General features: G+C 37.4%; 1 protein-coding gene and 1 long non-coding RNA gene across 2 annotated transcripts; both read right to left on the bottom strand.

The window, feature by feature from the left end:
• Window positions 1-2,288: 2,288 nt before the first annotated feature.
• On the bottom strand, window positions 2,289-5,188 carry LOC143590621 (guanine nucleotide-binding protein subunit gamma 2-like). The gene is made up of 4 exons (XM_077071045.1): window positions 4,912-5,188; window positions 3,411-3,463; window positions 3,286-3,330; window positions 2,289-2,570 (listed from the first exon to the last, which is right to left on the bottom strand). Exons 1-4 carry the CDS (start codon window positions 5,026-5,028, stop codon window positions 2,486-2,488), a joined length of 300 nt encoding a protein of 99 aa, XP_076927160.1. The 5' UTR covers window positions 5,029-5,188; the 3' UTR covers window positions 2,289-2,485.
• An 8,188-nt stretch (window positions 5,189-13,376) lies between these two features.
• LOC143590620 (uncharacterized) lies at window positions 13,377-16,910 on the bottom strand. The gene is made up of 3 exons (XR_013145504.1): window positions 16,474-16,910; window positions 13,860-15,149; window positions 13,377-13,724 (listed from the first exon to the last, which is right to left on the bottom strand). It is a non-coding gene; the product is annotated as an uncharacterized LOC143590620 (long non-coding RNA).
• Between the last annotated feature and the right edge of the window lie 9,967 nt (window positions 16,911-26,877).

Raw genomic sequence — 26,877 nt, 5'->3', positions numbered from 1 at the left:
AACAACTTCGGTGACAAGAGACCCAAAGTATCAACTGAATGAGACATGTTGATTCTCAGTACAAACTTTCCCGTGCTTAGCAACTTTTTCTGATTCTGCTTTCAACACAATCCGTCAAACATAGGCGGACATGTTCAGAGGCCAAACAACTACTTAGCAAGCCCCATACAGGAGCGAAGTAAGAGGAGCTCACAAAGAGGGTCACGCATGCGAGGAAGACATCTCATAGTGCGCTTGAAGTCTGTTTAATGGCCAAGTTACTGATGAAACCGACGTCTCGGCTAACCACATCCTCCAAGGAGTTCACACCCAACTTCAGCCACCCAAGCCGTTAGGAAACAAACCGGCTTTCGCCTTTACCCCATCGCATGATAACCAAAATACTTAACTTTCTGAAGTTAAGCTCAAGCCCAAAGCATGATCAAGTCAAGATGATTACCAAAGACTTGAAATTTTCATTCAATAATTATTGGTTTTAGAAAATGAGAAGTGTTGAATTGCGCATAGTGAATTAAATTTTAAAATTCATATATTAAATAATGTTTTAAACGTAATAGATAGAAAAACGAACACTTGCAAGAGCTAGGATTCAAAACTACAAATCAAATAAAACGGAATCTAATTAACATCAAGAAGTCCCGTTCCATGACGTGAGATAGCCAGAAAGAATCTATTTTTCTAGGACTTACAATTTTTGACACGAACCTATTTACATGACACGAAAAGACACGGAGTTAAACAGGTTTGGGTTAAAGCTTAACAGATTTTGTGGCTTAAACATTTTGACACGTTTAAGACATGATTAAATGTGTGTTCAAACAGGTTAAACACCAGTCAACCTATAAATGGCTCCTTTAATCTTGCTTATAATCTAATTAAAAAATAAAATAAAATATATGGCACATGCATTAGTTACCTTATGCCCTGACCTTGCCCTTTTGTTTCAAATATGCTAAGGATCATATATTAGTTAAATTTTTCTATGAACTTTTGACAACTTTTGTTTCACTATACATGTGATATTTATCGTATAAACATGGCATGTTGTGTAACCTGTTTGTAAACATGTTCGTGTTTGGAAAAAGATGACGTAATTAGTTATTGTGTTGTGTTTGTGTCTAGCATCACATGTAATCGTGATGTGTCTGACCAGTTATGCCATCTCTAAATCCGAGGTCCTCCACATGAATTCATTGCAGCTCCATTTGAATTCTTGCAATATCCTTCCAAGAACATGCTGAAATATTCTCTGTATATTACTACTAAAGTTCAAACAATTAACGAAATTGACCCAAAGGTTTGTTGAAAGTTGAAACCACCTATTTCTTTTTGGGTCATTACATGATTCCGCGCAATATAACAAATCTTTTTATTAGTCACTACCTCCCGATAAGAACCATCACATATAATTGCTTCGAGCATATCAATAACATGAAGATGAACCTCAAACAATGATAGACAATATAACAATAACTTTCCGAGGACCACTGACCTCTTCTTCCATGAAGAAAGTTAAGCTTCGCCATATTTGCAATGTGATCTGGCCCGATGCCTACCCCGAAGACTTTGCTCTTGCAAAAATTGAATTTATGAACCAATGAAAAAAGAAAAGAACGGTAAATTCTAGTTAAGGTTAGAAAAAGATCTATCATCCACGCATAAAATGTAACCATCCAATCATGCCACTATTAGGGCTATTGATTCTATGTATCGTACCCGTGTCACAAGCTTTTCATGTAATGCCTCGCTATTGTCAATATAAATGGAAAAGGGAAAGAAAGGATCCGTTTGCAGTATAAAACTAGAAGCCAAGTTCCGAGTCAAAAGTGTTACTCAAAAAGCTTTGGTCTTGATCTTTACGAACACAAATTTGAAACATGGATCAACAGTTTAAATCGATTATTGGATTGTAAAACTGTATTCCATACTCGCTGAGTACCCGATTACTCACTAGCCGCCAGGTGTTAGCTATATCCGTCAGTTAGTTAATAATTATTCGTTGTATTGAGACGGTAAAACACAAATAGGCTCTTTTATCATCCTCTTTACCAACATGCTTAACATAAAAATTCAACATTTAATCAAGAAAACAAGACTATTAGCAAAATTTATATAGATAACAAATTAAACCCTTTAAAAGGCCCATTAACAATATTTAAAACATATACAGGCTAACTAAAAATTGGATCTTTTTCAAAATAAACCACTTATTTGAAAAGATGGGCTTAGTGCTCTAACTGCACCCTCAACCCTGTTTACAAACAAAAATAACATAAAAAGATGCAAACTTTAAGTGAAAGAAAACATGATTATCTGCAAAAAGTAAACCCAAATTGATAACTGTCATAACTGTCAACAACTTTCTCTACAAACAAAAAAGAATTTGGCGTTTCTGCACATGGATGGATTTCTCAGGTAAAGATGATAACTTTCTCTGTATTTGTAATGGGATTCAATGAATATATGATCAATATTATTATTATTGTTAAAGTATCCAGCATCTGCAGCCTGACTTATCTTGAGGTCCCTCAAACCATTGATCCCATGATGGATTTGCAGGCCCAATTGTCCTGCCACCCAAAACAAACCATATAAAATTACCTTTCTGCCCTAGCCGATATCATGTTTAACATCATCTTACATAAAATGTACTAAAACTTATACTTGCACTCACATATGTCACTAGTGAACTACTCGAGTTCGGCTCGCTAGAAGCTCTAATCGAGTCGAGCCTGAGCATGAAGTTAAAAATAAACTTGTTTCATAAACGAGCCCAGGCCTAAGCTTCACTTATCGAGCTCAAGCGAGCCCGCAAGTCTAAACGAGCATGTCACTTATGTAACTCTTATGATTAAATCAACTAAATAATATTTATGTGATATAAATAAATTATCAATAAAATATATATATATATATATATATAAAGTTGTTAACGCATGTAACCTAATTAATAAACAAACGAGCCAAGTCTAAGCAGAGCTCGAGCCTGAAAAATCTAGTAACAAGCCGAGCGCAAGCTTTAGAAGTACAGAGCTTCATACAAGTTGAGCTTAGGCTCTCGTAAGTTAAACGAGCCTAGTCTAATTTGGAATCAGCTTGGCTCACCTCTCATAAGTTATATTTAAGGAATCGGGTGCTTACCACTGCACCACCCCTTGAAGGTTCCTAAAGGGTATTTTAGACATTTGGCTGACAATTACATACATTTACTAAACTTTTGCACTATTACACTATCTAATCCAAATATATTAAATTTCTTAACGAGAAAGAAACGAGAGAACTTACTTGGGAAGTAGTGGATCCGACCTTGTTTCAACATTATTCAGGATTCTATCAAAACAATGATAATAATCATGTTAAATAATCGTTAATCACAAATAAAAGAATTAATAAAGCATATTCATACTCACTCCTTGCAAGCAACTGAGGCTGATTCCATTTTCTCAAGCTGATCCAACTCCTCCTGCCCAAAATGAGTGTTTAATTATTTAATACATGTTTTGTAAAAAAAAATAATCATATATAAATGCACGCGCACTAACATCTAAACTATAAATCATCAAAGAGACTTATTAAGTGAAAGCATTTTCTTTCTCATGCAAACTCCACCAACCTGCAAAAGTTACTTAACATCATGGATTCATGGTGGTATAACAAAATTACCTCATCTTCTAACCTAGTTTTAGAAACTTAATTTCCAAGATGTATTTCCTACTTCACAAGTTTTTTTTGGTCGTTTTATGTATTAGTTTTTTTATAATCAGGATTTGTAGATACTCTAAAAGAACCGATTATCTGATTATTTAAAGTCTAAACAGCAAAAACACGTCCAAACACAATCTAGTATCTTGCACAACCCATTTTATGGCAGCTGATTATCTTACTCTTAACTATTCACAATTATATCATTACTTTAAGATGAGGGATTGAAACACAACTCTATGAAGAAGTTGCCGTCATTTGTAAACACAAGTACACAACCCCATGAGATAAAAGAGTCACCCGACAAACGATTTCCAACATAAACACGCATATATATTAAGAGTATATGATAGTATAACATCTTAAGTTAAAGTTAATAAAGAAAATCTCCAGACTATTTAAAAACATTGTACATGCTGATTGAACTCTAATGTAGTGCGTACCTACAGACACTTAACTACCTACGCAATAAGCTAAATATAGTGATAACATGTAAAATAATTGTGACATAATACTAGAGATATTCAAACCAACATTTTTAACTCAGCTCATAATTTCATATGTTGAAATTAGTCAGTCCAAAACACTTTAGAGTTAAATTTAAATAATCTTGAACTAGAATAATTTATTTTAAGGATATCAACTTTATATCCATTATCCATTAATCTTGTACAACAGATGATTAATTTACTATAAATAATTTAATTTCATTCAGAACAGCAGGAATTACTTTAATCATAAAACCACAATTTCGAAAAATTCAATCCATTCTCCTAAAACTTGGAAGATCTAATTTTAAGTTTTCGATGAACAAATCATAATTAAGTCCTGCGGATTAATTTGTAAATCCCTAGCTAGTAGTATATCAAACAATGCCCTCACTAAACCAACCAATTAAAACATGAAGCTCATATTGAACTCAAAGTCAAATATCCACAGTGAAGAAAAACAACATTTTGCAGGACAAAAACAAAAACTTACATTAAAAAGACTCCATTTTTCATCATATCTAAAAAACTTAACACAAACTATAAATTCAGAAGCCCAACTTCAATTAAAAATTAACAAGAAACAGTCACTAAATAGTCTAAATACCATAAATCTTTTAACTTTAATAATTACAAAACAAAAGTTTCAATTTTGAAGCAAACCCATATGAATTAAAGCATCAAAAACACCAAAAAGCTAAAAAAAATGTAAAAAAAAAACCTCCAAATGACGAGTTTCTTGTTCAAGTCTCTTCAATTCAGCCGAAATTCGATGCTTGCCTCTGGTATCTGCTGCTGCTGCACCCGATCTTACCAACTCCGATTTATCCGTTTGCATCGCTTAATTTCACCAAAATTGCAAACCCTAAAGAATAAAGAAAGAAAGACAAACGGGTCAAAAGTGCATACTGATGACAGCAAAATTCACTACGGGAACAGTTTTATCTCATAATGGCAGCAAAGGAAAGCTAAAAAGATTAATAAAAAAGACACCTTTATGTAGTAGTGTGATGAAATTCGGTGGCAATTGATGCGAAAAAATTAAGACTTGTGTGAGCGAATGAAAGGGGTTTTTTGATTGATTTGGTGTTGGGTATAAAGGGGCCCAAATGGGGTTTGTCTTGTTACTCTAAATTTGTCTTCGGTGGAGATGATGGGTCTACTCTCAACTCTCAAGACTGGAGGCGTGGCTGCCACTCATGGCCTACTTGTTCTTATCTTATGTCCTAAATTGCAGGACAAAAGAAAGTTGGTAGAGTTTGTTTTTTTAGGGTTTTAGGTGGTGTTTGGGATTGCTTATTTTCATCGACTTATAACTTATAAACTTTTTAAAAACTAATAAGGTGTCTGGGATTACTTATAGTGTGAGAGGAAAAGTTCCATAAGTTACACTTTTGTAACTTATTAACTTAATGAAAAGTTATAAGGAGGAAAATAAGGAATCCCAAACACCCACTTAGAATTCACTTGGTTATATGAGGTAACCTAATGACAAAAGACGAACATATATGCTCATGATTGTAGACAACGATAGATAGTTCAGACCCAACATATTTTTGTTTAGGTAAAAACCCACAGCCCTAAGGGCTGTTTCTTCAATGCAAATTGAGCTAAAGTTCATTGACTTTTTTTTATGGTAATTATTTATTTTTTGAAATATAGACGTGTCACGGACCTATGTTGTTAACACATTTGGTACTTATTTACTAAAGTTGTTCTCTAGCAAGTTTATTTAAATTATTTAGGGTTAATATAGTTTTCAACTAGTCGACTCTATATAAACTATAGATTTTTGAAAATTTAAAAATCTTTTCTCATTTGTCATCGTCGGAATTTTTACTATTTCACATGTCTGGGTTCAAGTTATGGAGGATCTTAGGATTGTGCCAAGTCTGAGGTCGTGTTTGGACCTAAGTCTGAACTTAAGCAACAATGTAAGGGAAGACATGTATGGTTTTTAAGTTAAATGATGGTTTAGTGTAGTTTTTTTTATCGTTTTAGGTCAAAGTTGAGTTTATAGACACATACAACTTGGGGTTATGGCTTTAGCATCATGGACAATCTGACACTCAAAACAGCTACTTGTTTCATATGTGTTAACATTTATATGTATATGTATTACGAGTATTGTGTATCTCAAATAATATGTAAATAATTAAAGTATAGATGGGTTGGAGAAGACCTTATCCAATACGTCTTAGTAAGAGTTCGTTGAATATTTAGCTTAACTGTTTGGTAGTCTTTTAATGATTCCATTAAGAGACTATTTCTGACTCGGTCAGAGGTAGAGTTTGTTTGGTTCACTAAAAATATACTTTTTAATGGTTTAGAGACAAGCTGAAAGATTCATAACAAGATTGTCAAACAGCCTGCAAATCTTTTTTATAGAGGAAAAAATTGTGTCTAATCCTAATGGGCTAGCCATGAATGGGATTAGGCTCATGAGGTCGTGCATGAGTTGTTGTAGAGCTTATGCTATCCTTTCCGAATCAGAGCTTGGTCAAGAGACCGGTGTCGGGATTTTATGGCATTCTCTTTGATAAAGTTGGTGGTTGTGATAACATTCGTGTAACTAAAACATGTTAATATGAACTTAAACATTATTAAAAACTACAAGACTTAATACTGGCAACTTAGTTTAGATAAAGAAACGCAACATACGGTTCAGTGGATGCATCTCATTGCTTGATCCAAATATATATGGTGTGATTCCAACTCTTTAGTGATCACTTTGTCACTGAAGTTCATTATAAATTAAAATTTCTTTAGCTTACTAAAATTCATTTAATTATATAAATCTTTTAAAAAATTCAATTACAACTCCTGCCCGTAAGAATTAAAATTCAATGGATAAATTTTAATATTCTTAAAAGAAACCTCCAACCAAAAGACATCTTTATTTTCTCTAGTTCTCGTTACCTAATTGGTTCTAATGAGTTTGATTATTGAAAGTGACACATGTTACATTAGTTTAAAAATAGGTACGACAAATATGATGCATCTTAAAAAATCAGTTATGCATTGGTCCGTCCTCTCTTTCTATTAACTAATACAAAGTAAAAAATATAATAATAATTCTAAACATTATAAAAATACATATATCAAGCATTCATACGTTTTATTATTATTAAAAATCTATATGGCGTTTGACGGCACATCATAGTGTGATAGCGCTTGGGTTGGTGGAAAACAATGCGGGTCCCATATGAAAGTACAGGTGGCGAATGGTTTGTCTAAATGCGTAATTAACGCGCTATTTGCTTGTGACTCGTGAGTCTTTGTTGCCGGGTTTGGTGCAACGGAGTCAACCCCAAGTTTAAAACCAGGGTGGTGTTATAACTTATTTTTTTATTATTATCTAGTGTTTTATTTAAGGATGGGTATTTGTTAATACCGAAAACATAATTGGTATTTCTGGTTTTAGATTTGCAACGTCTAGGTTAGGGGTGCGAGTCTTGTGATTCGAGTTTAGTGTAGATGATAACGTAGCATGAATAAGGGTGCAAACGAGACGAGTTATTTGCGAGCTACTCGAGCTCGGATCGATAAAAAGCTCGAAATGAGCCAAGCCTAAGCCTCAAATAAAGCAAGTTTAGTTTTCGAGCGGCCTAAGCTTAGGCTTGTTTATGGTTTTATTAAAATATCTATAAAAACTCAAAAAAAAATATATTAGTTAATTAATAAATAATAAATGAATCGAACCCGAACCGAGCTTGAGTTTGAAAAAACAACTCACAAGTCGAGCTCGAGATTTAAAAAAAAAGCTCGAAAGGAGCCGAGCTCAAGCTCTCATAAGTCAAAACGAGTCTAGTAGAGCTCATACTCGACTCGTTTACACCCGTGAGCTAGCGTGAACATGTTATTGTTTCAGGTGAATTGTTGTTTGATGAGCAAAGGACAAAGGTCATCCGTGTCAACAGTGCAACATGTAAACATGAGTACAACGTGCCCCCTTTTAATTAAAGGGTTTAAGTACAAGCATGATTTGGTGAGGGATGTTTTATGCGATGTTCTTAAACGAGCCGGAATTTCGGCTAAAAAGGAAGCCCCCGTAAACTTTCTTACGGGTCCTCAAGAAGGAAGATCTACATTACGACCGGCCGATATACTTGTTTTTGGGTGGGTAGGGGGAAAACACGCTTGTGTCGACCTCACAGGAGTGTCCCCTCTTGTTGGGATTAGGGACACTGGATTTGTAGCAGGCCAGGCAGCATTGAAGGCGACATCGGGCAAGGTTGCTAAACACGAGAGAGCTTGTTTGGAGAATCAACACGTGTTTATCCCCTTCGCCTTTGACACTTTTGGTTTCTTAGCTCCGGATACCGTGGACCTTTTGAATAGGGTTCAGAAAGTTGTGTATAGTAACGTATCAGCCCATAAGAATCAAAACTTTGTTTTTAGTCGGATCGGGTTTGCTATCCAAAAGGGGGTTGCAGCGCAGCTTGTTGCCGCTTACCTGCCACTTCATTGTAAATCGTTTGGATGTTTCTATAAAATATAAAATGAGCCAATAAGAACTAAAAAATATTAGAAGTAAAAAAAAAAAAAAATTAAATATTGTTTTGGGTTGGAATACTCGCATGTCTTATACTGGTATTAGAAATCATACTTATTTGGCATCAGATGGTGCCCATTTTTTTTGTCATTTTGTGTATGGTTTGACATGATCAGTCTGTCAACGGAATAAGGTTGAATATTTTTATTTTATAAAATAATGGGGGTTATAGAAGTGCCCCGACAAATTGCTTGTAAAAAACAGTTGTAGTGTCATGACTCATGAGTATGGAAGTGTGGTTTTATTTAAGATTTTATTTTAGAGTGACGTTAAGCCTCATATAGCAAGGGTAAAGGTAATGTGTGATGTTTCAGGCACGTAAGCTGTTATTCAAATTTCAATGTAAATAACAGAAGCAAAACACTATTTACATTGTAACATGCCTCATACGACGATTGACGATACGGATGGCCCAAAAAAAGGCCTAGAAGCCATACCCACCAGCCCACTACAACCCATGTTAAAAAGAAACAAAGAATTAACATGCTTTTCTTTGTTTTGATGTATGAGTATTTTGTTAATTAAGTTATAATTTAGTGTTAATTACACATGATATTTGATCCAAGTTACATGTTGAGGTCTTTGAGGGTTGTGAGTGGTGGTCGAGGTAGTGTACTGAGGTTGGGGTGGGTTTGGTGGGTTAGCCGTGGGTAAGGGGAGGGTAGCCGAAGGCTGTTGTGTTTCTGGGGAAGTGGCCGAAGGCTGTGGTGGGAATATGGGCTGTGGGGGAGGCTGGTTTCTAGGCCGCCTAGAATAGACCAAAGGTAGAGGGCGGGTATTTTGGCTATTAGGAAGCGGGCTAGTATTTGGTGATATAGGGGTGGTGGGTTTTGGATTGCCAACTTGAGACCAAATGTTTGGATTAAGGTCATCAGTGAGGAGGTTGTAGTGTTGGAGAGATGGTTTGTTAATAGTTTTGAATGGGAAATTTTGGTTTCATCAAATCGTACATGTCGACATACGATTATTTTATGTGAAGTGAGGTCGAGACATTTATATCCTCGGTGTTGGGTCGGGTAACCAAGGAACACGCAAGGTTTGGATCGGTGTTCCAGTTTGTGAATTGTGGTGTGTGGTATAAAGGGTAGCACAAGCAACCAAACACTCGTAGATGATCGTAGGTTGGTGCATGATTGTATAGGATGTGTGTCGGTGTACGGTTTTTAAGGGTTTTGGTGGGTATGATGTTAAGAAGGTAAGTAGCGACTTCCAAGGCATGGTGCCAGAAGTTGTTTGGGAGGTTGGCTTGGACAAGAAGAGTGCGTACAATATTATTAATTGAGCGGATGGTTCGTTCCGCTTTCCCATTTTGAGAAGAGGTGTGGGGGCACGAGAAGAGAAACTGCAATCCGGTTTGAGTGCAGAACGTCTGAAAAGAGTTGTTTGAATTCTCTTTTCCATTGTCACACTGAAATTGTTTGATTTTGCGTTCAAACTGTGTTTCGATGGGGGTGTAAAATTGTTTAAAATTCGAAAATGCTTGTGATTTATTAGAAATGGGGTAGGTCATTTGGAAATTCGTGTAGTCGTCGATAAATAAAATGTAGTATCGATGACCACCCGTGCCAACGATGGGCGAAGTCCATAAATCACTATGAATTAAATCAAAAGGCATGCAAGTAAAAGAACTAGAATTAACAAACGGTAGTCTAATGCTTTTCCCAAAATTACACGGTTCACAAACTTGAGAATGAAATTTATTACAAAGAATAAAGTTTGACTTATTTAAAGACTTAAGTAAATCGGGGGCGGGTGGCCCAAGCGTTGATGCCACACGTCTTAGGATAAAGCAGCAAAAGTAGAAGGTGAGCGAATCTTGGATAGAATCTCGGGCGTGAGAGGATAGAGGTCCCCGGTGCTATCACTGCGTAGGATACGCGCCTTGGTCCTGAGATCTTTCACAAGAAAACGAAACGGGTCAAATTTAATTGATATTTGGTTATCGGCAGTTATGCGGCGAACAAAGAGTAAGTTTTAATAATGTTCGGGGCAAGTAGAACATTATTTAGTTTAAAGGGCGGGTAAGGTGGTTTAAGGATTTGGTTGCTTTGTCCGGTCACGGGAATGATATTACCGTTGCCAACAATTATATTGCGTGAGATACCGGTATTAAAAAAGGAGTGAAAATTACCTGGATGGTTGGTCATGTGGTTGGTTGTACCGATGTCCATGTACCAAGGCTGCTCGGGCGGATAAAGTGACATTGTCTAGAATGCCTGGTCAATATCTGTCGGTACGTAACCTGTTGGTACATAACCCATCTGATATGCTTGCGTTGGCCGTGGTCCAAGTATGCCTGAGAGGTTTGTGTCGGTGGCCTAGCGACTGTCGGGTACAGGCACGGTGGCATAGTTTGCCAATGTTGCCAGGAGTGTGGAGTTAGCTCAAGGTTGAAAGGCGAGTAACGGTCCCCATGGAGTCTACAGCTGATATGGAGTTCCCCCTCTGCCCCGTCCAAACATAGTTCTGCCCCGACCATGGCTGCGTCCGCGGCTTCGATCCCTTCCCCGATCAGCTGTGCTTTCTGTTTTGTTGTTATGTGAGGCTTCATGTGATGTTTCTGTCTTGGATGTAGCAAGGAGAGCAGCCCCTGCACTTTGAGCAGCGTGGGAGTGCATGAGCAGCCAAGTCGGTTTCCTCTTGGCAGAGTCTTGAGCGACAAACATTGAATGGTAATGGGTCGGTGGAGCGGATTACGGTAGCCACGGTTCGATATTGCTTTGTGAGGCCCCCAAGAAGCTGTAAGACCAGCTGGGTTGCCGATAGAGGGACATCCACGTTAGCTAGTTGATCGGCTAAAATCTTCACTTCTTGGCAGTATGAGACCATATCTTTAAAAGATTCGAGACGGGTGTTATTCAGTTTCGATTGGAGATGCAAGGCCCGAGCACTCTTGTTATCTTGAAATAAATTCTCCAAAGCGATCTATACTTCATGCGCAGTACTATTTTTCTTTATCACCGTTTGAGTAAGATCAATGGATATCGTGCCATATATCCATTGTAGAATGATAGCGTTAATACGTCTCCATTCTTCCTCGGTCTGAGGAGGGACAACATGTCCTTTTTCTTTGTCTGCTGAGGTCGATGCAGCAGGTATGACACGGAGCAGGAGGTGGTCGGCCACCTGATAAGAGTACAGTGGATCTTTAAAAGTTCGGACCACATTACGTATTGGGCATTTGCGTTGCCAAGGGTTATCGTAATGAAATTCCGGATATTGGTAACTGTGATGGCAGGGTGAATGGGAGAGGCCATTGAATGTTGCTGGTTAGAGAGAAGAGAGATCTGGCAGAGGGGAGAGGTAGCGGAAGAAGGGAGGCGATGGGAGAGAATTAGGGTTTAGGATCTATAGGTATGATACCATGATAGAATAATGATTGAAATCCTTGCTCATTCTCATTAATTCAGCCATTTAAATTGGGAATTACAAATACAAGAGATAACTCTGAATTAAGATAAGATCATCTTAATTTATACAAATATTATACAAATATTATTATTTATGATAGTTATCTATTAGTCTTAACATTTTTAAAGTTTTAAGTTTGGAATTTGCGGTCGCAATTTTGTTATTTTAGGGTATAAAATAAATTTCCGTTATAAAAATATGTTAAATTCAAGTCAAATGACCAAAATACCAGTGAAAAAGATGATTACTTGTGTAAAGTAGAATTTGTTATATTATTTGTATCAATTAAACATGATACTGTATAAGCAAATAGTTTACTAAAATAGAATAATTGTTATGAAATATTAATTAAAAGATGAGAACTAATTAAAAGGAATTAAGGATTATACATCAGCAAATAAATTGCTGAGAATTTCTTTCGAAATGAAGGGTATTTAAAAATTGACATCCCAAGATATGTCGATGCTAAGGTAGAACTGGTAAAAGGTGTTGTGTTGTGTCAAATGGGTTGTGTTCGACGTGACACAATAACATGACTATTGAATATGAACACAACACTTACTATTTTTGTCATTTCTTAAACACTACCACAACATGTTTGATAGGTGGATTAAATGACGTAACACATTTAACATGACTAAATCTAACCTAAATAAACACAAACACTAAATTTACAACAACAACCATACCCAGTAAATCTCACTCAAAGTAAAGCTACTAATAGGGTCTGGCGAGGGTGGATGTAGACAAACCTTTTCTCTATCCTTGAGGATAAAGAGACTGCTTTTAGAGAAACCCCTGACTCAACACTAAACAATGCAAAAAAACAAAACTATATATATATACATATATATATATAGAAAGGTTCAAATAAGAATAAGGAGTTTCCTAGGAATGATAAGAACCAACAAAATTTTGACATTTAGCATTACAAATGATGATGAAAGAACAATTCTAGGAAACTATGTCGGTTATAGTGATGAAAGAGTAATTATAGTAAACTATGTCGGTTTTTGGTAATTTTAAATCTCAGCCATTGATTAGCATGATCCAATGACTATGATTTATTCCTAGTCTTCTTAGAAAACTACTTCTTTTTAGTATAACTCTCATATATATATATATATATACTAGCATGAGAACCCGCGCTTTGCTGCGGGCATTTAAATTATTCACAACAAAACATGTCCGCTTGAACAAGCTCACCAACAGTTTTGCACCCTTTTTGTATTTTGTAACCGGTATAAAATTTGAGTAAAAAACTATATTATTCTAGTATTAAGATAACTACCTTTAAATAAAATAAAGTGGGGCACCGGCAGTACTTTTTTTTATTAACCAAATAGACTCTTTAGAAACTACCAAACTAACAATTACAATATCAAACCCAACAATAATTTGGCTTCAGAACTACCAGCAAAATACATAGCATCAAAATTTCATTTTAGCCTCCCAGTACTATCCAACAGAAGTGAAGCCGTAACGCATGTCCGTGTGGGAACTTTTGAAGAAACCAAAAAGCAATGCACCATCAATGGGTTTTCATAAAGCGCCATGTGAATGTTACCCTGCGACCAAATGAGGCACCATGTGAAGTTTATATAACCAGCCTTATTAATTACAGTGACAATTTCTAAGATTTTCTTTATCAAGAAAAGCATATATGTGCATGTAAATATATGAAAGCATGACACACAATTTACCTCATGTAGATGGTAAACTGGAGTCGGTTTTGGCAGCCAAAGTCAAATAGGCAAGCAACTTGCCACAGCCTGCAACAAACTACAAAATCATAGGCAATGAGAAACATTAATGACTACATAAATCCAGTCATCTTACTCAAATTATTATATGTGCTGATCAAACTACTAACGACCCGCTCTCGAGCCTTAACAGGTTCGGCTCGTTACTCTAAAGTAACACAAGTACACAACTAATATTAGTGAAGTATTTATGTTAATACATGGCGGAGGTTATTATATCAATTATCTGTACAGGAAATGTGCATGGTTGTGCAAACAGGTAGAAAATCTATTTCTATTCCAAATCGAAACTAAACAAAAAAAAACAAAAAACCCAAAAAACCGAAGTGAAACCAACAACGAAAAGGGTGTTACCGAAACAAAACCAAAAACCAAAAAACTTAAAACGAAACGACCCCCAGCTGAGCTCAAATTTTAAAAACTACGCACGACCCGCTCTCGAGCCTTAACGGGGTCGGCTCGTTACTTTAAAGTAACACATGTTTCATTAGGTATTGTAATCCTATGTAATAATCTTATTTTAATTTACTTGTTGCAGACAATATTAACAAGGGAAAACACTATCAATGGAGGCGAGTACCATATTGCACACAGCCGAACGCGACCCGTTTTGTTAAAGGGTCATGGAACCTGACCATTGCCTGTTTATTCCCGGTTAGAAGCAGGTTTTAAATATTTAGATGTAAACTGGTTAACGGGCCAACCCATTTGTATGCAAACACTTAAACTTGAACCCGAGCTGTTTTTTTAACAGGCCATGTAAGCTGACCCGGAAGCTGTTTATTTTTTTGCTTCGGGGTTGGGTTGTGTTCCGGGCCTTGACGGAAGTAAAACCAAAAAACCAAAAACTTAAAACAAAACGACCCCCAGCCGAGCTAAAATTTTAAAAACTACTCACGACCCGCTCTCGAACGTTAACGGGGTCGGCTCGTTACTCTAAAGTAACACATGTTTCATTGGGTATTCTAATCCCATGTAACAATCTCGTTTTAATTTACATGTTGCAGTTTGTTCCTTTACAATGTTAGTTTGTCAAAATTGATCGTTTATTTGTTTTCTGTGATAAAATCTTGAAAATAATAGAGTTTTTGCAAAAAAAAAAATGGTTAACCGTTTTGGGAAATCAATAATATAAGTTGGTTCGTGTTGAAAAGAAACACGTTTAAAACAACGAAAAGGACGTTACACCATCCCTAAACATTCAAACAAAATATTTAAATCTCACGTTCACTATAATAATCTCAAGGAAAGCCGATATCAAATTAGAAAATCGGAATTTACCTGAAAATGATTGTCGGGTCGGGCTTTGGTTTACCTGAAGTTACATAGAAATCGAGCAGTAGCTCCCTGCCAAAAGATTATTTTTATAATTTATAAAATTAAAAGAAAAAGCATTATGAATCACATACCTCATTATGCCATCATTTGAATGTTTGAAACATTTTTAAACAGCGAGTCGATCATCTCCACTTTGAGAGACTAAGTTCTTACAAAGGCTCAGTAGCGATGCGCTATCACCTGCGCGATATCAACAGTTTAACAAATTCAAAAAAGTTGTCTAAACATTATAAACATACACAAGAAAATTACTTTGATCATGTGTATTTTTAAGTTTTTGTAAATTGTCATGAAAAGGAGTAAGAAACAAATAATGGAAAAATTCATTGAAATAAATTTTGGCATCTTTCATATTCTAACAGTATTGGACTCAAACGAAAACAGAAATGTAGGGTAAGCAGACAGGCCTCTTTTCTTACCTGAACCGCTTATGTGAAGGGTTATGAGACAATTCAAAGTAAGATAAATCAAAACGTCTTAAAACGAAAAAAGATGATAAAACTACATAATGGTGCCTAGATAAACAAATAAAAGTAAAAGCCAATAATACAACATTAGACTACAACCAAATAGAAAAACTTGGGTAAACCCTAAATTACCAAACAATATACAACCTTAGCTGAAGCAAATACAACGGACATCAAGGCAAATATAAACTGTATGTATCCACAAAAACACAAAAAAATATGTTAATTAACAGAAAACTGAAATTGATGTGAAGTGGTTAAAAAAATTTGGACCATAAACAAAGCAAAACTGATCTGAAGTGGTTAACAGAAAACTGAGACTACCCAGAAGCACATAACAGAGAGAATATAAACAAAATTAACGGACGACATACAATACCAAACATTAATAGTAAAAGGCATCATCACAAATGCATCCATAATTCAAATTACATATGTACCTATCTATTTGTTGACACCGAAAATCAATCAAAATTGTTGACACACTATACATATCCAATAAGTTCCTTTAAAAACCAACAAAAATACCCTAAACTGGTAAAAGCAGACAAACAATAAACCTTCTGACCCTAAACCAATGCAATAACCGGTTACATGAAGACATAGAGATAGAGGATAAGCTGTCTCTTAAAAACTTTTTAAATTGCTTACACAATATCAATCCAAAGGCCTCAATGAACGTCAGTGTTATAGTTACAAAACTTATTCACCAATACATATAAAATAAGTATTTGAGTTCAATACTTAACATAAAAAAATGTCAACACACACTATTGGAATTCAATACTTCACATATGTAATCAAACAAAACTAAAAAATAAAAAAACGGAACCTTTGTCTCTGCATCTTCAACCCCTGAACCTTTCATTTAGAGATAAATGAATTTTAAGAACATCACTGATTACTGAATTGAGTATCCATACTGAAATTATATAAGACAAACCTGGATTGCGTTTGGAGAAGTCGATGTGACCGAGATCAATAGTGGAGTATTTAGGATTGGTGCTCAAATTGAACAGAACACGTGAGCAAAAACAACTTGATGCAAATCACTGACCTGGAACGGATAGGAGGATGGTCTAAGAGGAACTTGGGAGTGGCAGGTTGATGAAGAACTAATTAGCCATTGGAATCAGTTCATAAACCGAAACAAGAATCAATGATTCAAACACATACCGTAACTAAGAGATAGAACAACGAAAGATTTTAGGGTTTCATATAAAAGCCACTCTTTTAAATAGACATCCAGAATTAAAGGGTTTCATGGCTTAATTCATATGGACGCCTTCAATTGTTCAATTGAAGAAGTCGATTGTTATAGGAGTAACAGAAGAATTAATTGTATGCTAATACTGAAATTTACTGGCAATTCTCAATCATCGCCGGTAGAGACGCCGGAGAAGTTGTTAAGCACCGGTGATCATAAATACTAGCGGCGTCTCCAGAAACAAAAAAAAAAAAAATGATCAATTACCATTTTGTCCTCCTAATATATTTTATATGTAATATATATAGATATATGAAGCTGCCAATATTAAAATAGAAAGGGTAAAGTAAAACATATGTAATATATATACATGATACGAGATGAGCAATAACGCATGCATACACTATAGTAAGATCTAGGCCTCTAGACAAAGCTAAGACCACAAAAATACCATCATAAAAATCCTTAACCTTAATTCTATGTCTTCACGAACTCCTATACTAGACCATGTCCCTAGAAGTTTAATTATATCAAATCATGTCTAATACGCTCATTCTAAGTCAGTTTGGGTCTACCTTTACTCATCTTCCCATCTACAACAAGGGTTTCTACCACCATAACCGGTGCAGACTCTTGTCTCATCTTCACATGCCCAAACCACCTCAACCTCCATTCCCTAATTTTATTTGAAATACTAGTTACCTCTAATATATATTCTAAAGACCTCGTTTCTAATCCGATCCAACCTAGTGTTCCCACACATCCATCTCAACATCCTCATCTCTGCTACCTTTAACTTACGTGCCTGAAACACAAACACAAACACTAAATTTAACATGATTAATTATAAGTAGTTTAATAACACGAGTGACACGAAATGTTCAACACACTTATTGATATAATTATTTTTCTCATTCCCGTCCTGCCCTAGGGACGTTTGTACACACAATATATTACTTTCTTGGTACTCTTCAATCTCATATTTATGCGCATACTGGCCAAAGTAAATGACACTGCTGCCAGCCGATTTTCTTCCCACAATTGAACAAGCAGAACCCCTCTTTGGTTGGAGCTTGTAAAGTAAACAACCTCAATGATCTTGAGGGATTGTATTGATAAAAATATATACTGGAGTTTACACAAATCACTCCTAAGATCAAGGAGGATCAATCAAATACAAGGAAATACAATCCTACCATAACTAACAGAATATTAACTAATTATACGTTTATCGAAAAGGTGGTGGACCAAGACGTAGCTTAGCACGGAATGCCTCGAACGGAGCACGTGGAAGACTTTTCGTAAAAATGTCAGCCACCTGGAGATTGGTAGGAACAAAACGCGTATATAGCTTTCCTGAAGCAACTAGCTCTCGAACAAAGTGATAGTCCAGATCAATATGTTTAGCCCGCTTATGAGAGATTGGATTCTGTGACATAAATAGAGTACTTCGGTTATCACATAAAAGAGTCGGCCGATCGGATGGAAGAGCATTTAGTTCCTTTAAAAGGTGAGTGATCCAAACTATTTCGGTAGCAGTGTTAGCCATGGCCCGATATTTTGATTCACAACTTGACCTAGAAACAATTGGTTGTTTCTTTGCGTTCCAGGATACAAGATTCCCCCCCCCCCCCAAAAAAAAAATAGAATAACCATAAGTCGACCGATGCGTTTCAATACATCGGGCCCAATCAGCATCAGAATAACCAACTAAAGAGGATCTTAACGGTTTGCTAAAGATTAGACCAAAGGAGAGAGTTCCCTTGATATACCGAAGAATCCTTTTGACAGCTTGAAAGTGATCAACGGTTGGTGCATGCAAAAACTGAGAAATCTGATTAACCACATAAGAAATGTCCGGTCTTGTGATTGTCAAATATTGTAAGGCACCAACAAGAGACCGGAAGTAAGTGGGATCCGGGAATGGATCACCATCAGAACGAAAACTCTCATGTGGGGCAAGAGGAGTGGCTATTGGTTTCGAATGTAGAAGCTCGGCTCGTTTCAAGATATCAGTTGCATATTTGGACTGAGTGAGAAATATCCCCGAATCAGTGTAGGCCACCTCAAGACCAAGAAAATAACCAAGATCACCCAAGTCTTTTGTTGCAAACTCATCATTGAGTCGAGATGCAAAGGACGCAATATTAGATTCATTGTTTCCGGTGAGAATGAGATCGTCGACGTACACCAGAAGATACATGATGCAACCATTATATTGATAAATAAATAGAAAGGTATCGGCACGACTACAAGTAAACCCGTAGGAAACCAAAAACGAACTTAACCTTTGAAACCATGCTCGGGGAGCCTGCTTGAGCCCATAAAGAGCTTTAGATAGTTTGCAAACATGATTTGGGAATTTAGAATCAATGAATCCCGGCGGTTGATCCATGAAGACAACTTCGTTTAAGCTTCCATTTAAGAAAGTGTTTATGACATCAAGTTGGTGTAACTTCCAACCATTTAAAACGGCAAGAGACAAGACAATACGAACAGTGGAGGCTTTGACAACAAGGCTAAAGGTGTGAGAGAAATCGAGTGTCACACCCCCGTCTAGAGCCTAGGACTGCGACCCAACAGTTGTTATCGTAGTTGTAAATAAATCAGAGTTGTGTTAATTTGCGGAAGACTTATAAAACTTTAAGGATCAAAAGTGTAACTTTTATATATACAATCAAAAGACGGGATTATAACACCCTGCTTAAGTTACAAAATATTTATGTGTTTAATATTTACAAACCACCATGTTTATATATTAAGTTACAAAAGAAATCCGAGCCATCAGATATATCAATAGCACTTCGATACTCCAAGTTGTTCACATGCAAAATGTAATAAAATACGTCAGCAACGAATGCTGGTGAACACGCTGACGCAAAATACTTTCTTTTACTTTATTACCCCTCGAGACTACGCCTGCCTCGGCCCAACATGGCTTAGGAATAACAAAGTCAAATAACACATTATCAACTAGAGCCTCTACACTAGGTCACCTCACAAACACCGCAGCGTTTGACTTAATTAAGTACCCGTAAATATACACAACGGTCGTACTCCCTGCAGGAGAGCGTCCTACGACCAAGGGTGGTCCGATCATGCCCATACATCGCATAGTACCACCTATGTAAGGATCCAGACATTTGTATACCACAGCCTGAGGGCTAGGTTCATACCCATAGTTATAACGGTTTTAGGAACACATAGTTCCTTGTAAACAATTTCATATAACAAGTTTGACTCATTTGAAAACAAGTTTAAAAGTTTGGGGGCGTATTCACCTTGTCTCTTTAGGATCGGCTTCACTCACCGTCAAAGGGTCTTTCCCTTTCTTTATCTCGCACCTATAGTACGAGTATAAATATTTGTTAGTCGGATACACGATCCGGCTTAACACCTTTAGTCTTATATCTCAATCCTCGATTGAACCTTTAGTTCAATTCTTATTTACTTGAAAACCTCTTGTTTAAAAGTAAATTATAAACCTTTAGTTTATATAAAAACCCGACGTTTCTTTTTCTCCAAGAAACGTAATCTTTTCTTTTATTATTTAAGAATACTCATTATTCATTAAATAATATTTTCATAACAAAGAATATATATACATATATACTTACACACATATATATGTAAACCATACTATTCAATAATCAAACTTTCATTCGTTTCTTTGTTATGTTTTCTTTTCTTTTCTTTTATCGAGGTATCGAGTATATCCTCGACTTAAGGCCAAAGCCTTGAATATAATCTTAAATTATATTGAATGTGTTATTACGCCTAACCTTTGTGGCGTATAGAAATACTAGGGACTCGAGCAGCACTCCGAAGCCGCTTTATTTCTCGATCGTCAAACGTTAAGCTTCAACTCTCGTCGTCACGATTATTGAGACTCATTGCCATTTCAACAAACACCTTCTTGGGTGGAGGGTAGTACAAACTCTAAGGAAACGTCGGTTACAAAACGAAAGATTCAAGGCACGCTTATCGAGGAAACGAGGCACGAATATCGAGGTATTCTAGAGAGAGACTAGAGAGATGTGAGAGCTGATTTGGTTGTGGGAAATGAACTGCCCATGGCTGCTATTTATAGGCGATTTTTGGAACCCCATCGCGGTACGCGATGGGTCCTTGAGCAGATCTATCGCGTACCGCGATATAGGTCTGCTGACGCGCATCATAGGATTGCCACGTGGCGACACGTGGCAGGCACCACTCCACGTGGCGACACGTGGAAGCACCTAGTGCAACCGTGTGCCACGTGGCACACGTGTCACAAATTGTCAGACATCCCATCGCGGTACGCGATGGGAGTCTCTTCTGACTCATCGCGTAGCGCGATGGGTCAGGAAACCAGAATTTTCATTTTTAACCCTCAAATTTGGATTTTGGCAATTTTGGTTCCTAGACTTTGAAAAATTGATACTTTGAACTCGAAATTTTTACGGTGTTACATCCTCCCCACCTTGAAACAAATCTCGTCCTCGAGATTGCTTTACAAGAATAGTTGGGGGTATTTCTTTCTCATTTCTGATTCGAGTTCCTAAGTATATTCGGGCCCTCTACGCGAGTCCTATTTAACTTTCACAATTTTCAAAGTTCTTCTTTTCAATTTCTTTGTTTTCGAATCTTCAATTTTGATTGGACGTTCAATAAATTTTAAGTTCTCGTTAATTTCAACGTCTTTTAATGGCATAGCCAAAGATTCATCAGTCAAACACTTACGCAGATTCGAAACATAGAATACATTATGTATTCCTTGCATTTCCTCGGGCAATCGCAAACGGTATGCAACATTGCCGATTCGTTCGAGTACCTCAAAAGGTCCAAGGAATCGAGGACTCAATTTTCCTTTCTTACCGAAGCGAACAACGCCTTTCCAAGGCGAGACATTCAACAGAACCTTGCCACCGACATTAAATTCTAATGGCTTACGACGAACAGCGACGTAGCTCTTTTGGCGATCACACGCTGTCTTAAGTCGTTCTAGAATTTGAAGAATTTTGTCGGTTGTTTCTTGGACAATCTCGGGTCCAGACAATTGATTATCTCTGGTTTCAGACCAACACACGGGCGTCCTACACTTCGACCATATAATGCCTCGAATGGTGCGGTTTGAATACTTGCGTGATAACAATTGTTATACGAGAATTCCATTAGGGGTAAGTGGTCATCCCAACTTCCACCTAAGTCGATCACACAAGCGCGGAGCATATCTTCCAACGTTTGAATCGTTCTTTCGCTTTGCCCATCGGTTTGTGGATGATAGGCAAAGCTAAGGTTTAACTTTATGCCGAGAGCTTGTTGGAAGCTTTTCCAAAAATGAGACGTAAAACGACTGTCTCGATCAGATATTATAGACAGCGGTACTCCATGCAAAGCGGCAATGGTGTTTACATAAATACGCGCTAGTCTATCCATTGAGTACGACTCATTGATGGGTATGAAGTGTGCAGACTTCGTTAATCGATCCATAATTACCCATATTGCATTATGTTGTCGAGTCGTCTTCGGGAGTTTGGTAATGAAGTCCATAGTGATTAACTCCCACTTCCAAACGGGAAGTTCGGGTTGCTGAAGCAACCCCGAAGGCTTTTGGTGTTCAGCCTTAACTTTTAAACAAGTTAAACATTTCGTAAGATGCGAAGCGGCATCCCTTTTCATCCCATTCCACCAATAATTTGCTTTAAGATTGTGATACATCTTATCGCTTCCGGGATGCATCATATACTTAGACTTGTGAGCTTCGCTCAAAATTTTCTCATGCAAACCTCCAACGATTGGTACCCAAATCCGGTTTCCCATTCTGAGGATACCATCATTACCTTTGACTAACAAGTCAATGGTGTCATTACGCTTTTCGTCAAAGATTTGGTTTTCATTAATAGCTTGAGTTTGAGCTAACTTGATTTGCTCGATAAAATCAATTTGGAGCTCTAAACGCAACGCTCGAACTCTTTTTGGTTTCTCGTGTTCTTTACGACTTAAGGCATCGGCTATAACGTTAGCCTTGCCTTCATGATAAACAATCTCGCAATCATAGTCGTTGAGCGTTTCCATCCATCGCCGTTAGCGCATGTTGAGCTCTTTTTGATCAAATATATGTTTCAAGCTCTTATGATCAGTGTACACGGTGAATCTTACTCCATAGAGATAGTGCCTCCATATCTTAAGCGCAAAGATTATGGCACCTAACTCTAGATCGTGAGTCGTGTAGTTCTTTTCGTGTACTTTGAGTTGACGAGAGGCGTAAGCGATTACTTTCTTTCGTTGCATAAGTACGCATCATAAACCCTAGTGAGATACGTCACTAAATACCACAAAATCCTCAGTACCTTCTGGCAAAGCCACGATAGGTGCTTGAGTGAACTTTGTTTAAGTATATCGAATGATTCTTGTTGTTTCGTTCCCCATTCATATTTGATGTTCTTACGAGTCAAAGAAGTTAGAGGATTGGCGATTCGAGAAAATATCTCAATGAACCTACGGTAGTAGCCGGCCAAACCTAAGAAACTTCGGATCTCGGTTGGCGACTTCGGGACCTCCCACTTAGAGATAGCTTCAATCTTAGCAGGGTCCACTTGAATACCGTTAACATTAATGACGTGACCAATAAATTGCACCTCGTGCAACCAGAACTCGCATTTCGAGAACTTGGCGTACAACTTTTCGGTTCTAAGAATTTCAAGCAATGTTCGGAGGTGGACTTCATGATCAGCCTTTGACTTAGAATAAATAAGTATGTCGTCGATGAAGACGATAACAAATTTATCCAAGTAAGGCTTACAGATTCGATTCATCATGTCCATGAACGCAGCTGGAGCATTAGTAAGTCCAAACGGCATAACCGTGAACTCATAATGTCCATACCTTGTTCGAAAAGCAGTCTTTGGAATGTCTTCGGATTGAACCTTGAGTTGGTGATAGCCAGAACGAAGATCGATTTTAGAAAAATAGCTAGCACCTTGAAGTTGGTCGAAAAGATCATCGATACGAGGGAGTGGATATCGATTTTTGATTGTAACTTTGTTTAATGCACGATAATCGATACACATTCACATGGAACCATCATTCTTCTTGACGAATAGAATTGGCGCTCCCCAAGGTGAAGAACTCGGTCGAATAAAACCTTTCTCCAAAAGTTCATCGAGCTGTTTCTTCAACTCCTTCATTTCAGTCGGCGCTAAACGATACGGAGCTTTGGCGATCGGAGCAGTACCAGGAATAAGATCAATCCTAAACTCTACTTCACGATTGGGAGGGATTCCGGGAAGTTCATCAGGAAAGACGTCAGAAAAGTCAGAAACGATAGGAACGTCTTTGATTTCTTTTGGCTTTGATTCTTCAGTGACGTAGGCCATGAATGCGAGGCATCCTTGGTTTAAACATTTGTTAGCTCTAATCATAGAGATTATGCTAACTTGGCCAGCGTCTTTGTCCCCTTCAATTCGAATTGTTCGTTTATCGGGGGTTTGAAGTTCAATGGTTTTTCTATTGCAGATGATACGTGCATGGTTATTGGATAACCAATCCATACCACGTACAATATCAAAACCAGCCAAACTCATGGGTAACAAGCAAATAGGCAGAATATAACCAGCTAGAAGTATTTTTCCGTTTTCAAGGGCTTCGGAGATCTTAATGATTTCTCCACTAGCAGTCTCGACGCTTAGAGTTTTATTTAATTTTATTAATGGTTCGTTTAATAGACTACATAAATTATAATCTATAAAACTTAAATTCACACCCGAATCAAATAAAATCCTAGCATAGGTGTCGTTGACTAGAAACGTACCGGTTATGGTTTCCGGCACATCAGCGGCCCTTTTTGTGTCGAGTACGAAGACTCGAGCGTTTCCTTTCTTGTTTTGGCCACTTCCACCCGCACCACCAGCAACAGGTTTGTTCTTTGGGCACTCAAAACTCAAATGACCCATTTCCTTGCAGTTAAAGCAAGTCATTTTCTTTTTCCAACAATTAGCAGCATCACGTCCCGTACGATTACAAGACTCACAAACTTTAGGAGACGGGGCGAAATTACATCGGCCCTTGTGGTATCTCCTACAAATATTGCATGGCGTAGAGTTGTTTCGATTTACACCTTCGCCTCTAAAGTTGGAACTTCCTCAAGTCTTTTCTTGAGAAGCTGTTGGTGTCACCTTCTTGTCCTCTTCCTTATTGCGGACCATGCCGCCCATCAAATAACCGGCCAACTTCATAGTAGAGTCAGCGTCTTGAGGTAGGTGAGACCTCACCATGTCGCGGAATTCCCGCGGTAATCCCCATATATATCTAGTGACTTTGCTGGAATCAGGGTTAACCAGCTGGGGAACAAGGCGACAGTACTCAAGAAATTTGGTATTGTATTCACGGAGGTTTGTCCCTACAACCTTATGGTTAAGGAACTTTGTTTGGATCTGATCAGTCTCGTGCATGGGACAAAATTTTCCCATCACCATGGCCTTAAACTCATCCTACGTCAGGCCGTACATGTTGTCTCTTCCCTTACTCATCAACAGCGCATTCCACCACTCGTGCGCTTCACCCTTGAACATGAGGGCGGAGTACTGAATTTTCTCCTCCTCTGAACACTTGCTTGTGATAACAAGAGTTTCCATCTCCTCGAGCCATCTCACGGTTGTAATGGCTCCTTTGTCACCATGGAACTCCTTCGGTCCATAGTACTTAAAATCTTTGAACGTACACCCACTAACTTTCAACCTCTTAAACTTTTGCCTAACACCTTCGTCAGCATTAGACCCATGATCGGTCTCTTCATCACGGAATGTTTTAGGACGAGATTTAATAGATTTCGATGGATGAACGGAAGGGTTAACAGTTTGGTAATGTCTAGATTGTCGAGAGTGAGATCTAAACGCGGATTCTTCCCTAACAGCGTCTTTAATCATCTTTTGGATTCTATTCATGTATTTCTCAGGAATTTCTTCCTCTCGCTCGTTCTCAAGGACTTTCCCCTTATCTCTCATTTCTTTTTCTTTTCGAGCGTTATTGTTGTTGTTACTTTGTTCAGACATATTTTTCTTTTTCTTTTTAATTTGGTCTGAAATTTTAACAACATTTCTTATATTAAACACACGTTTTATTTCATATATACATATCACAAAAGGATATGTATATTTCATAATACATACATATATATATATATATATATATATATATATATATATATATATATATATATATATATATATATATATATATATATATCGTTTCCACGATATATATAGTTCGTCCTATAATTACATAAGAACGTTTCATACGTTCTTTATTTATACACCTCACATACAAAACTATTTTACACACATAGCTTCTCATTACATTCCACCATCTTCAATTCTTCAAAAAATTCTTCACAACCTTCGATATTTTGTTGCACTTTCGAAGGAGTGTTTCTCCAACTTTCTTCTTTTTCTTTTCTTCCTCATCTACCTTCTTCCTCCAATCGTCGGTTTCTCGTAAAGCGCGGTCTAAATGTTCTTCATACGATTGAGGGACTATATTGGGGTATCCATACTGCGGAGGTGGGTCACGGTAACCCAGAGTCACCATTTCATAATGATTCCTCGGTTCTGGATACGGAACATAGTCCATATCGGATGAAAGGTAGAGGTAGGTCTTGGCAGCTTGATTCTGCTCTCGGATCTCGTCGGCTTGCTCTTGAATTGATGGAATTTCTCCTTGGAATGGTGGGAAGCTTGACGAAGCTTGATTCCTCAATTTTTCAAGATGCTGGACGTATGGATCCACAGAGCCATAGCTTGCGTTTTGGGAAGTGAGTGATCCTTCCATTGGACTTGTTATTTCGTTGAAATTCTCAGGATGCTCTTCTTCCGGTTCTTCTTCAGACTCTTCCTCAATTTCTTCTTCTTCTTCGGGATCTTCCTCCTCTTCTGGTTCCTCTTCCTCTTCCGGTTCCTCCTCTTCTGGT

This window comes from Bidens hawaiensis, unplaced genomic scaffold (genome assembly GCF_021521415.1).
Source record: "Bidens hawaiensis isolate Kalapana, Puna unplaced genomic scaffold, B.hawaiensis_p1.1 tig00038691_1, whole genome shotgun sequence".
Taxonomy (NCBI): domain Eukaryota; kingdom Viridiplantae; phylum Streptophyta; class Magnoliopsida; order Asterales; family Asteraceae; genus Bidens; species Bidens hawaiensis.
This window is presented reverse-complemented; position numbering and strand designations above follow the sequence as displayed.

What these genes read in the sequence shown, in the direction of transcription:
- LOC143590621 (XM_077071045.1), bottom strand. Translation starts at nt 5,028, where the DNA reads ATGCAAACGGATAAATCGGAGTTGGTAAGATCGGGTGCAGCAGCAGCA. An exon ending in GCCTCAGTTGCTTGCAAGGA is followed by an intron (nt 3,331 to 3,410) that starts GTGAGTATGAAT and finishes TTGTTTTGATAG; the next exon opens with AATCCTGAATAATGTTGAAA. An exon ending in TCGGATCCACTACTTCCCAA is followed by an intron (nt 2,571 to 3,285) that starts GTAAGTTCTCTC and finishes TTTGGGTGGCAG; the next exon opens with GACAATTGGGCCTGCAAATC.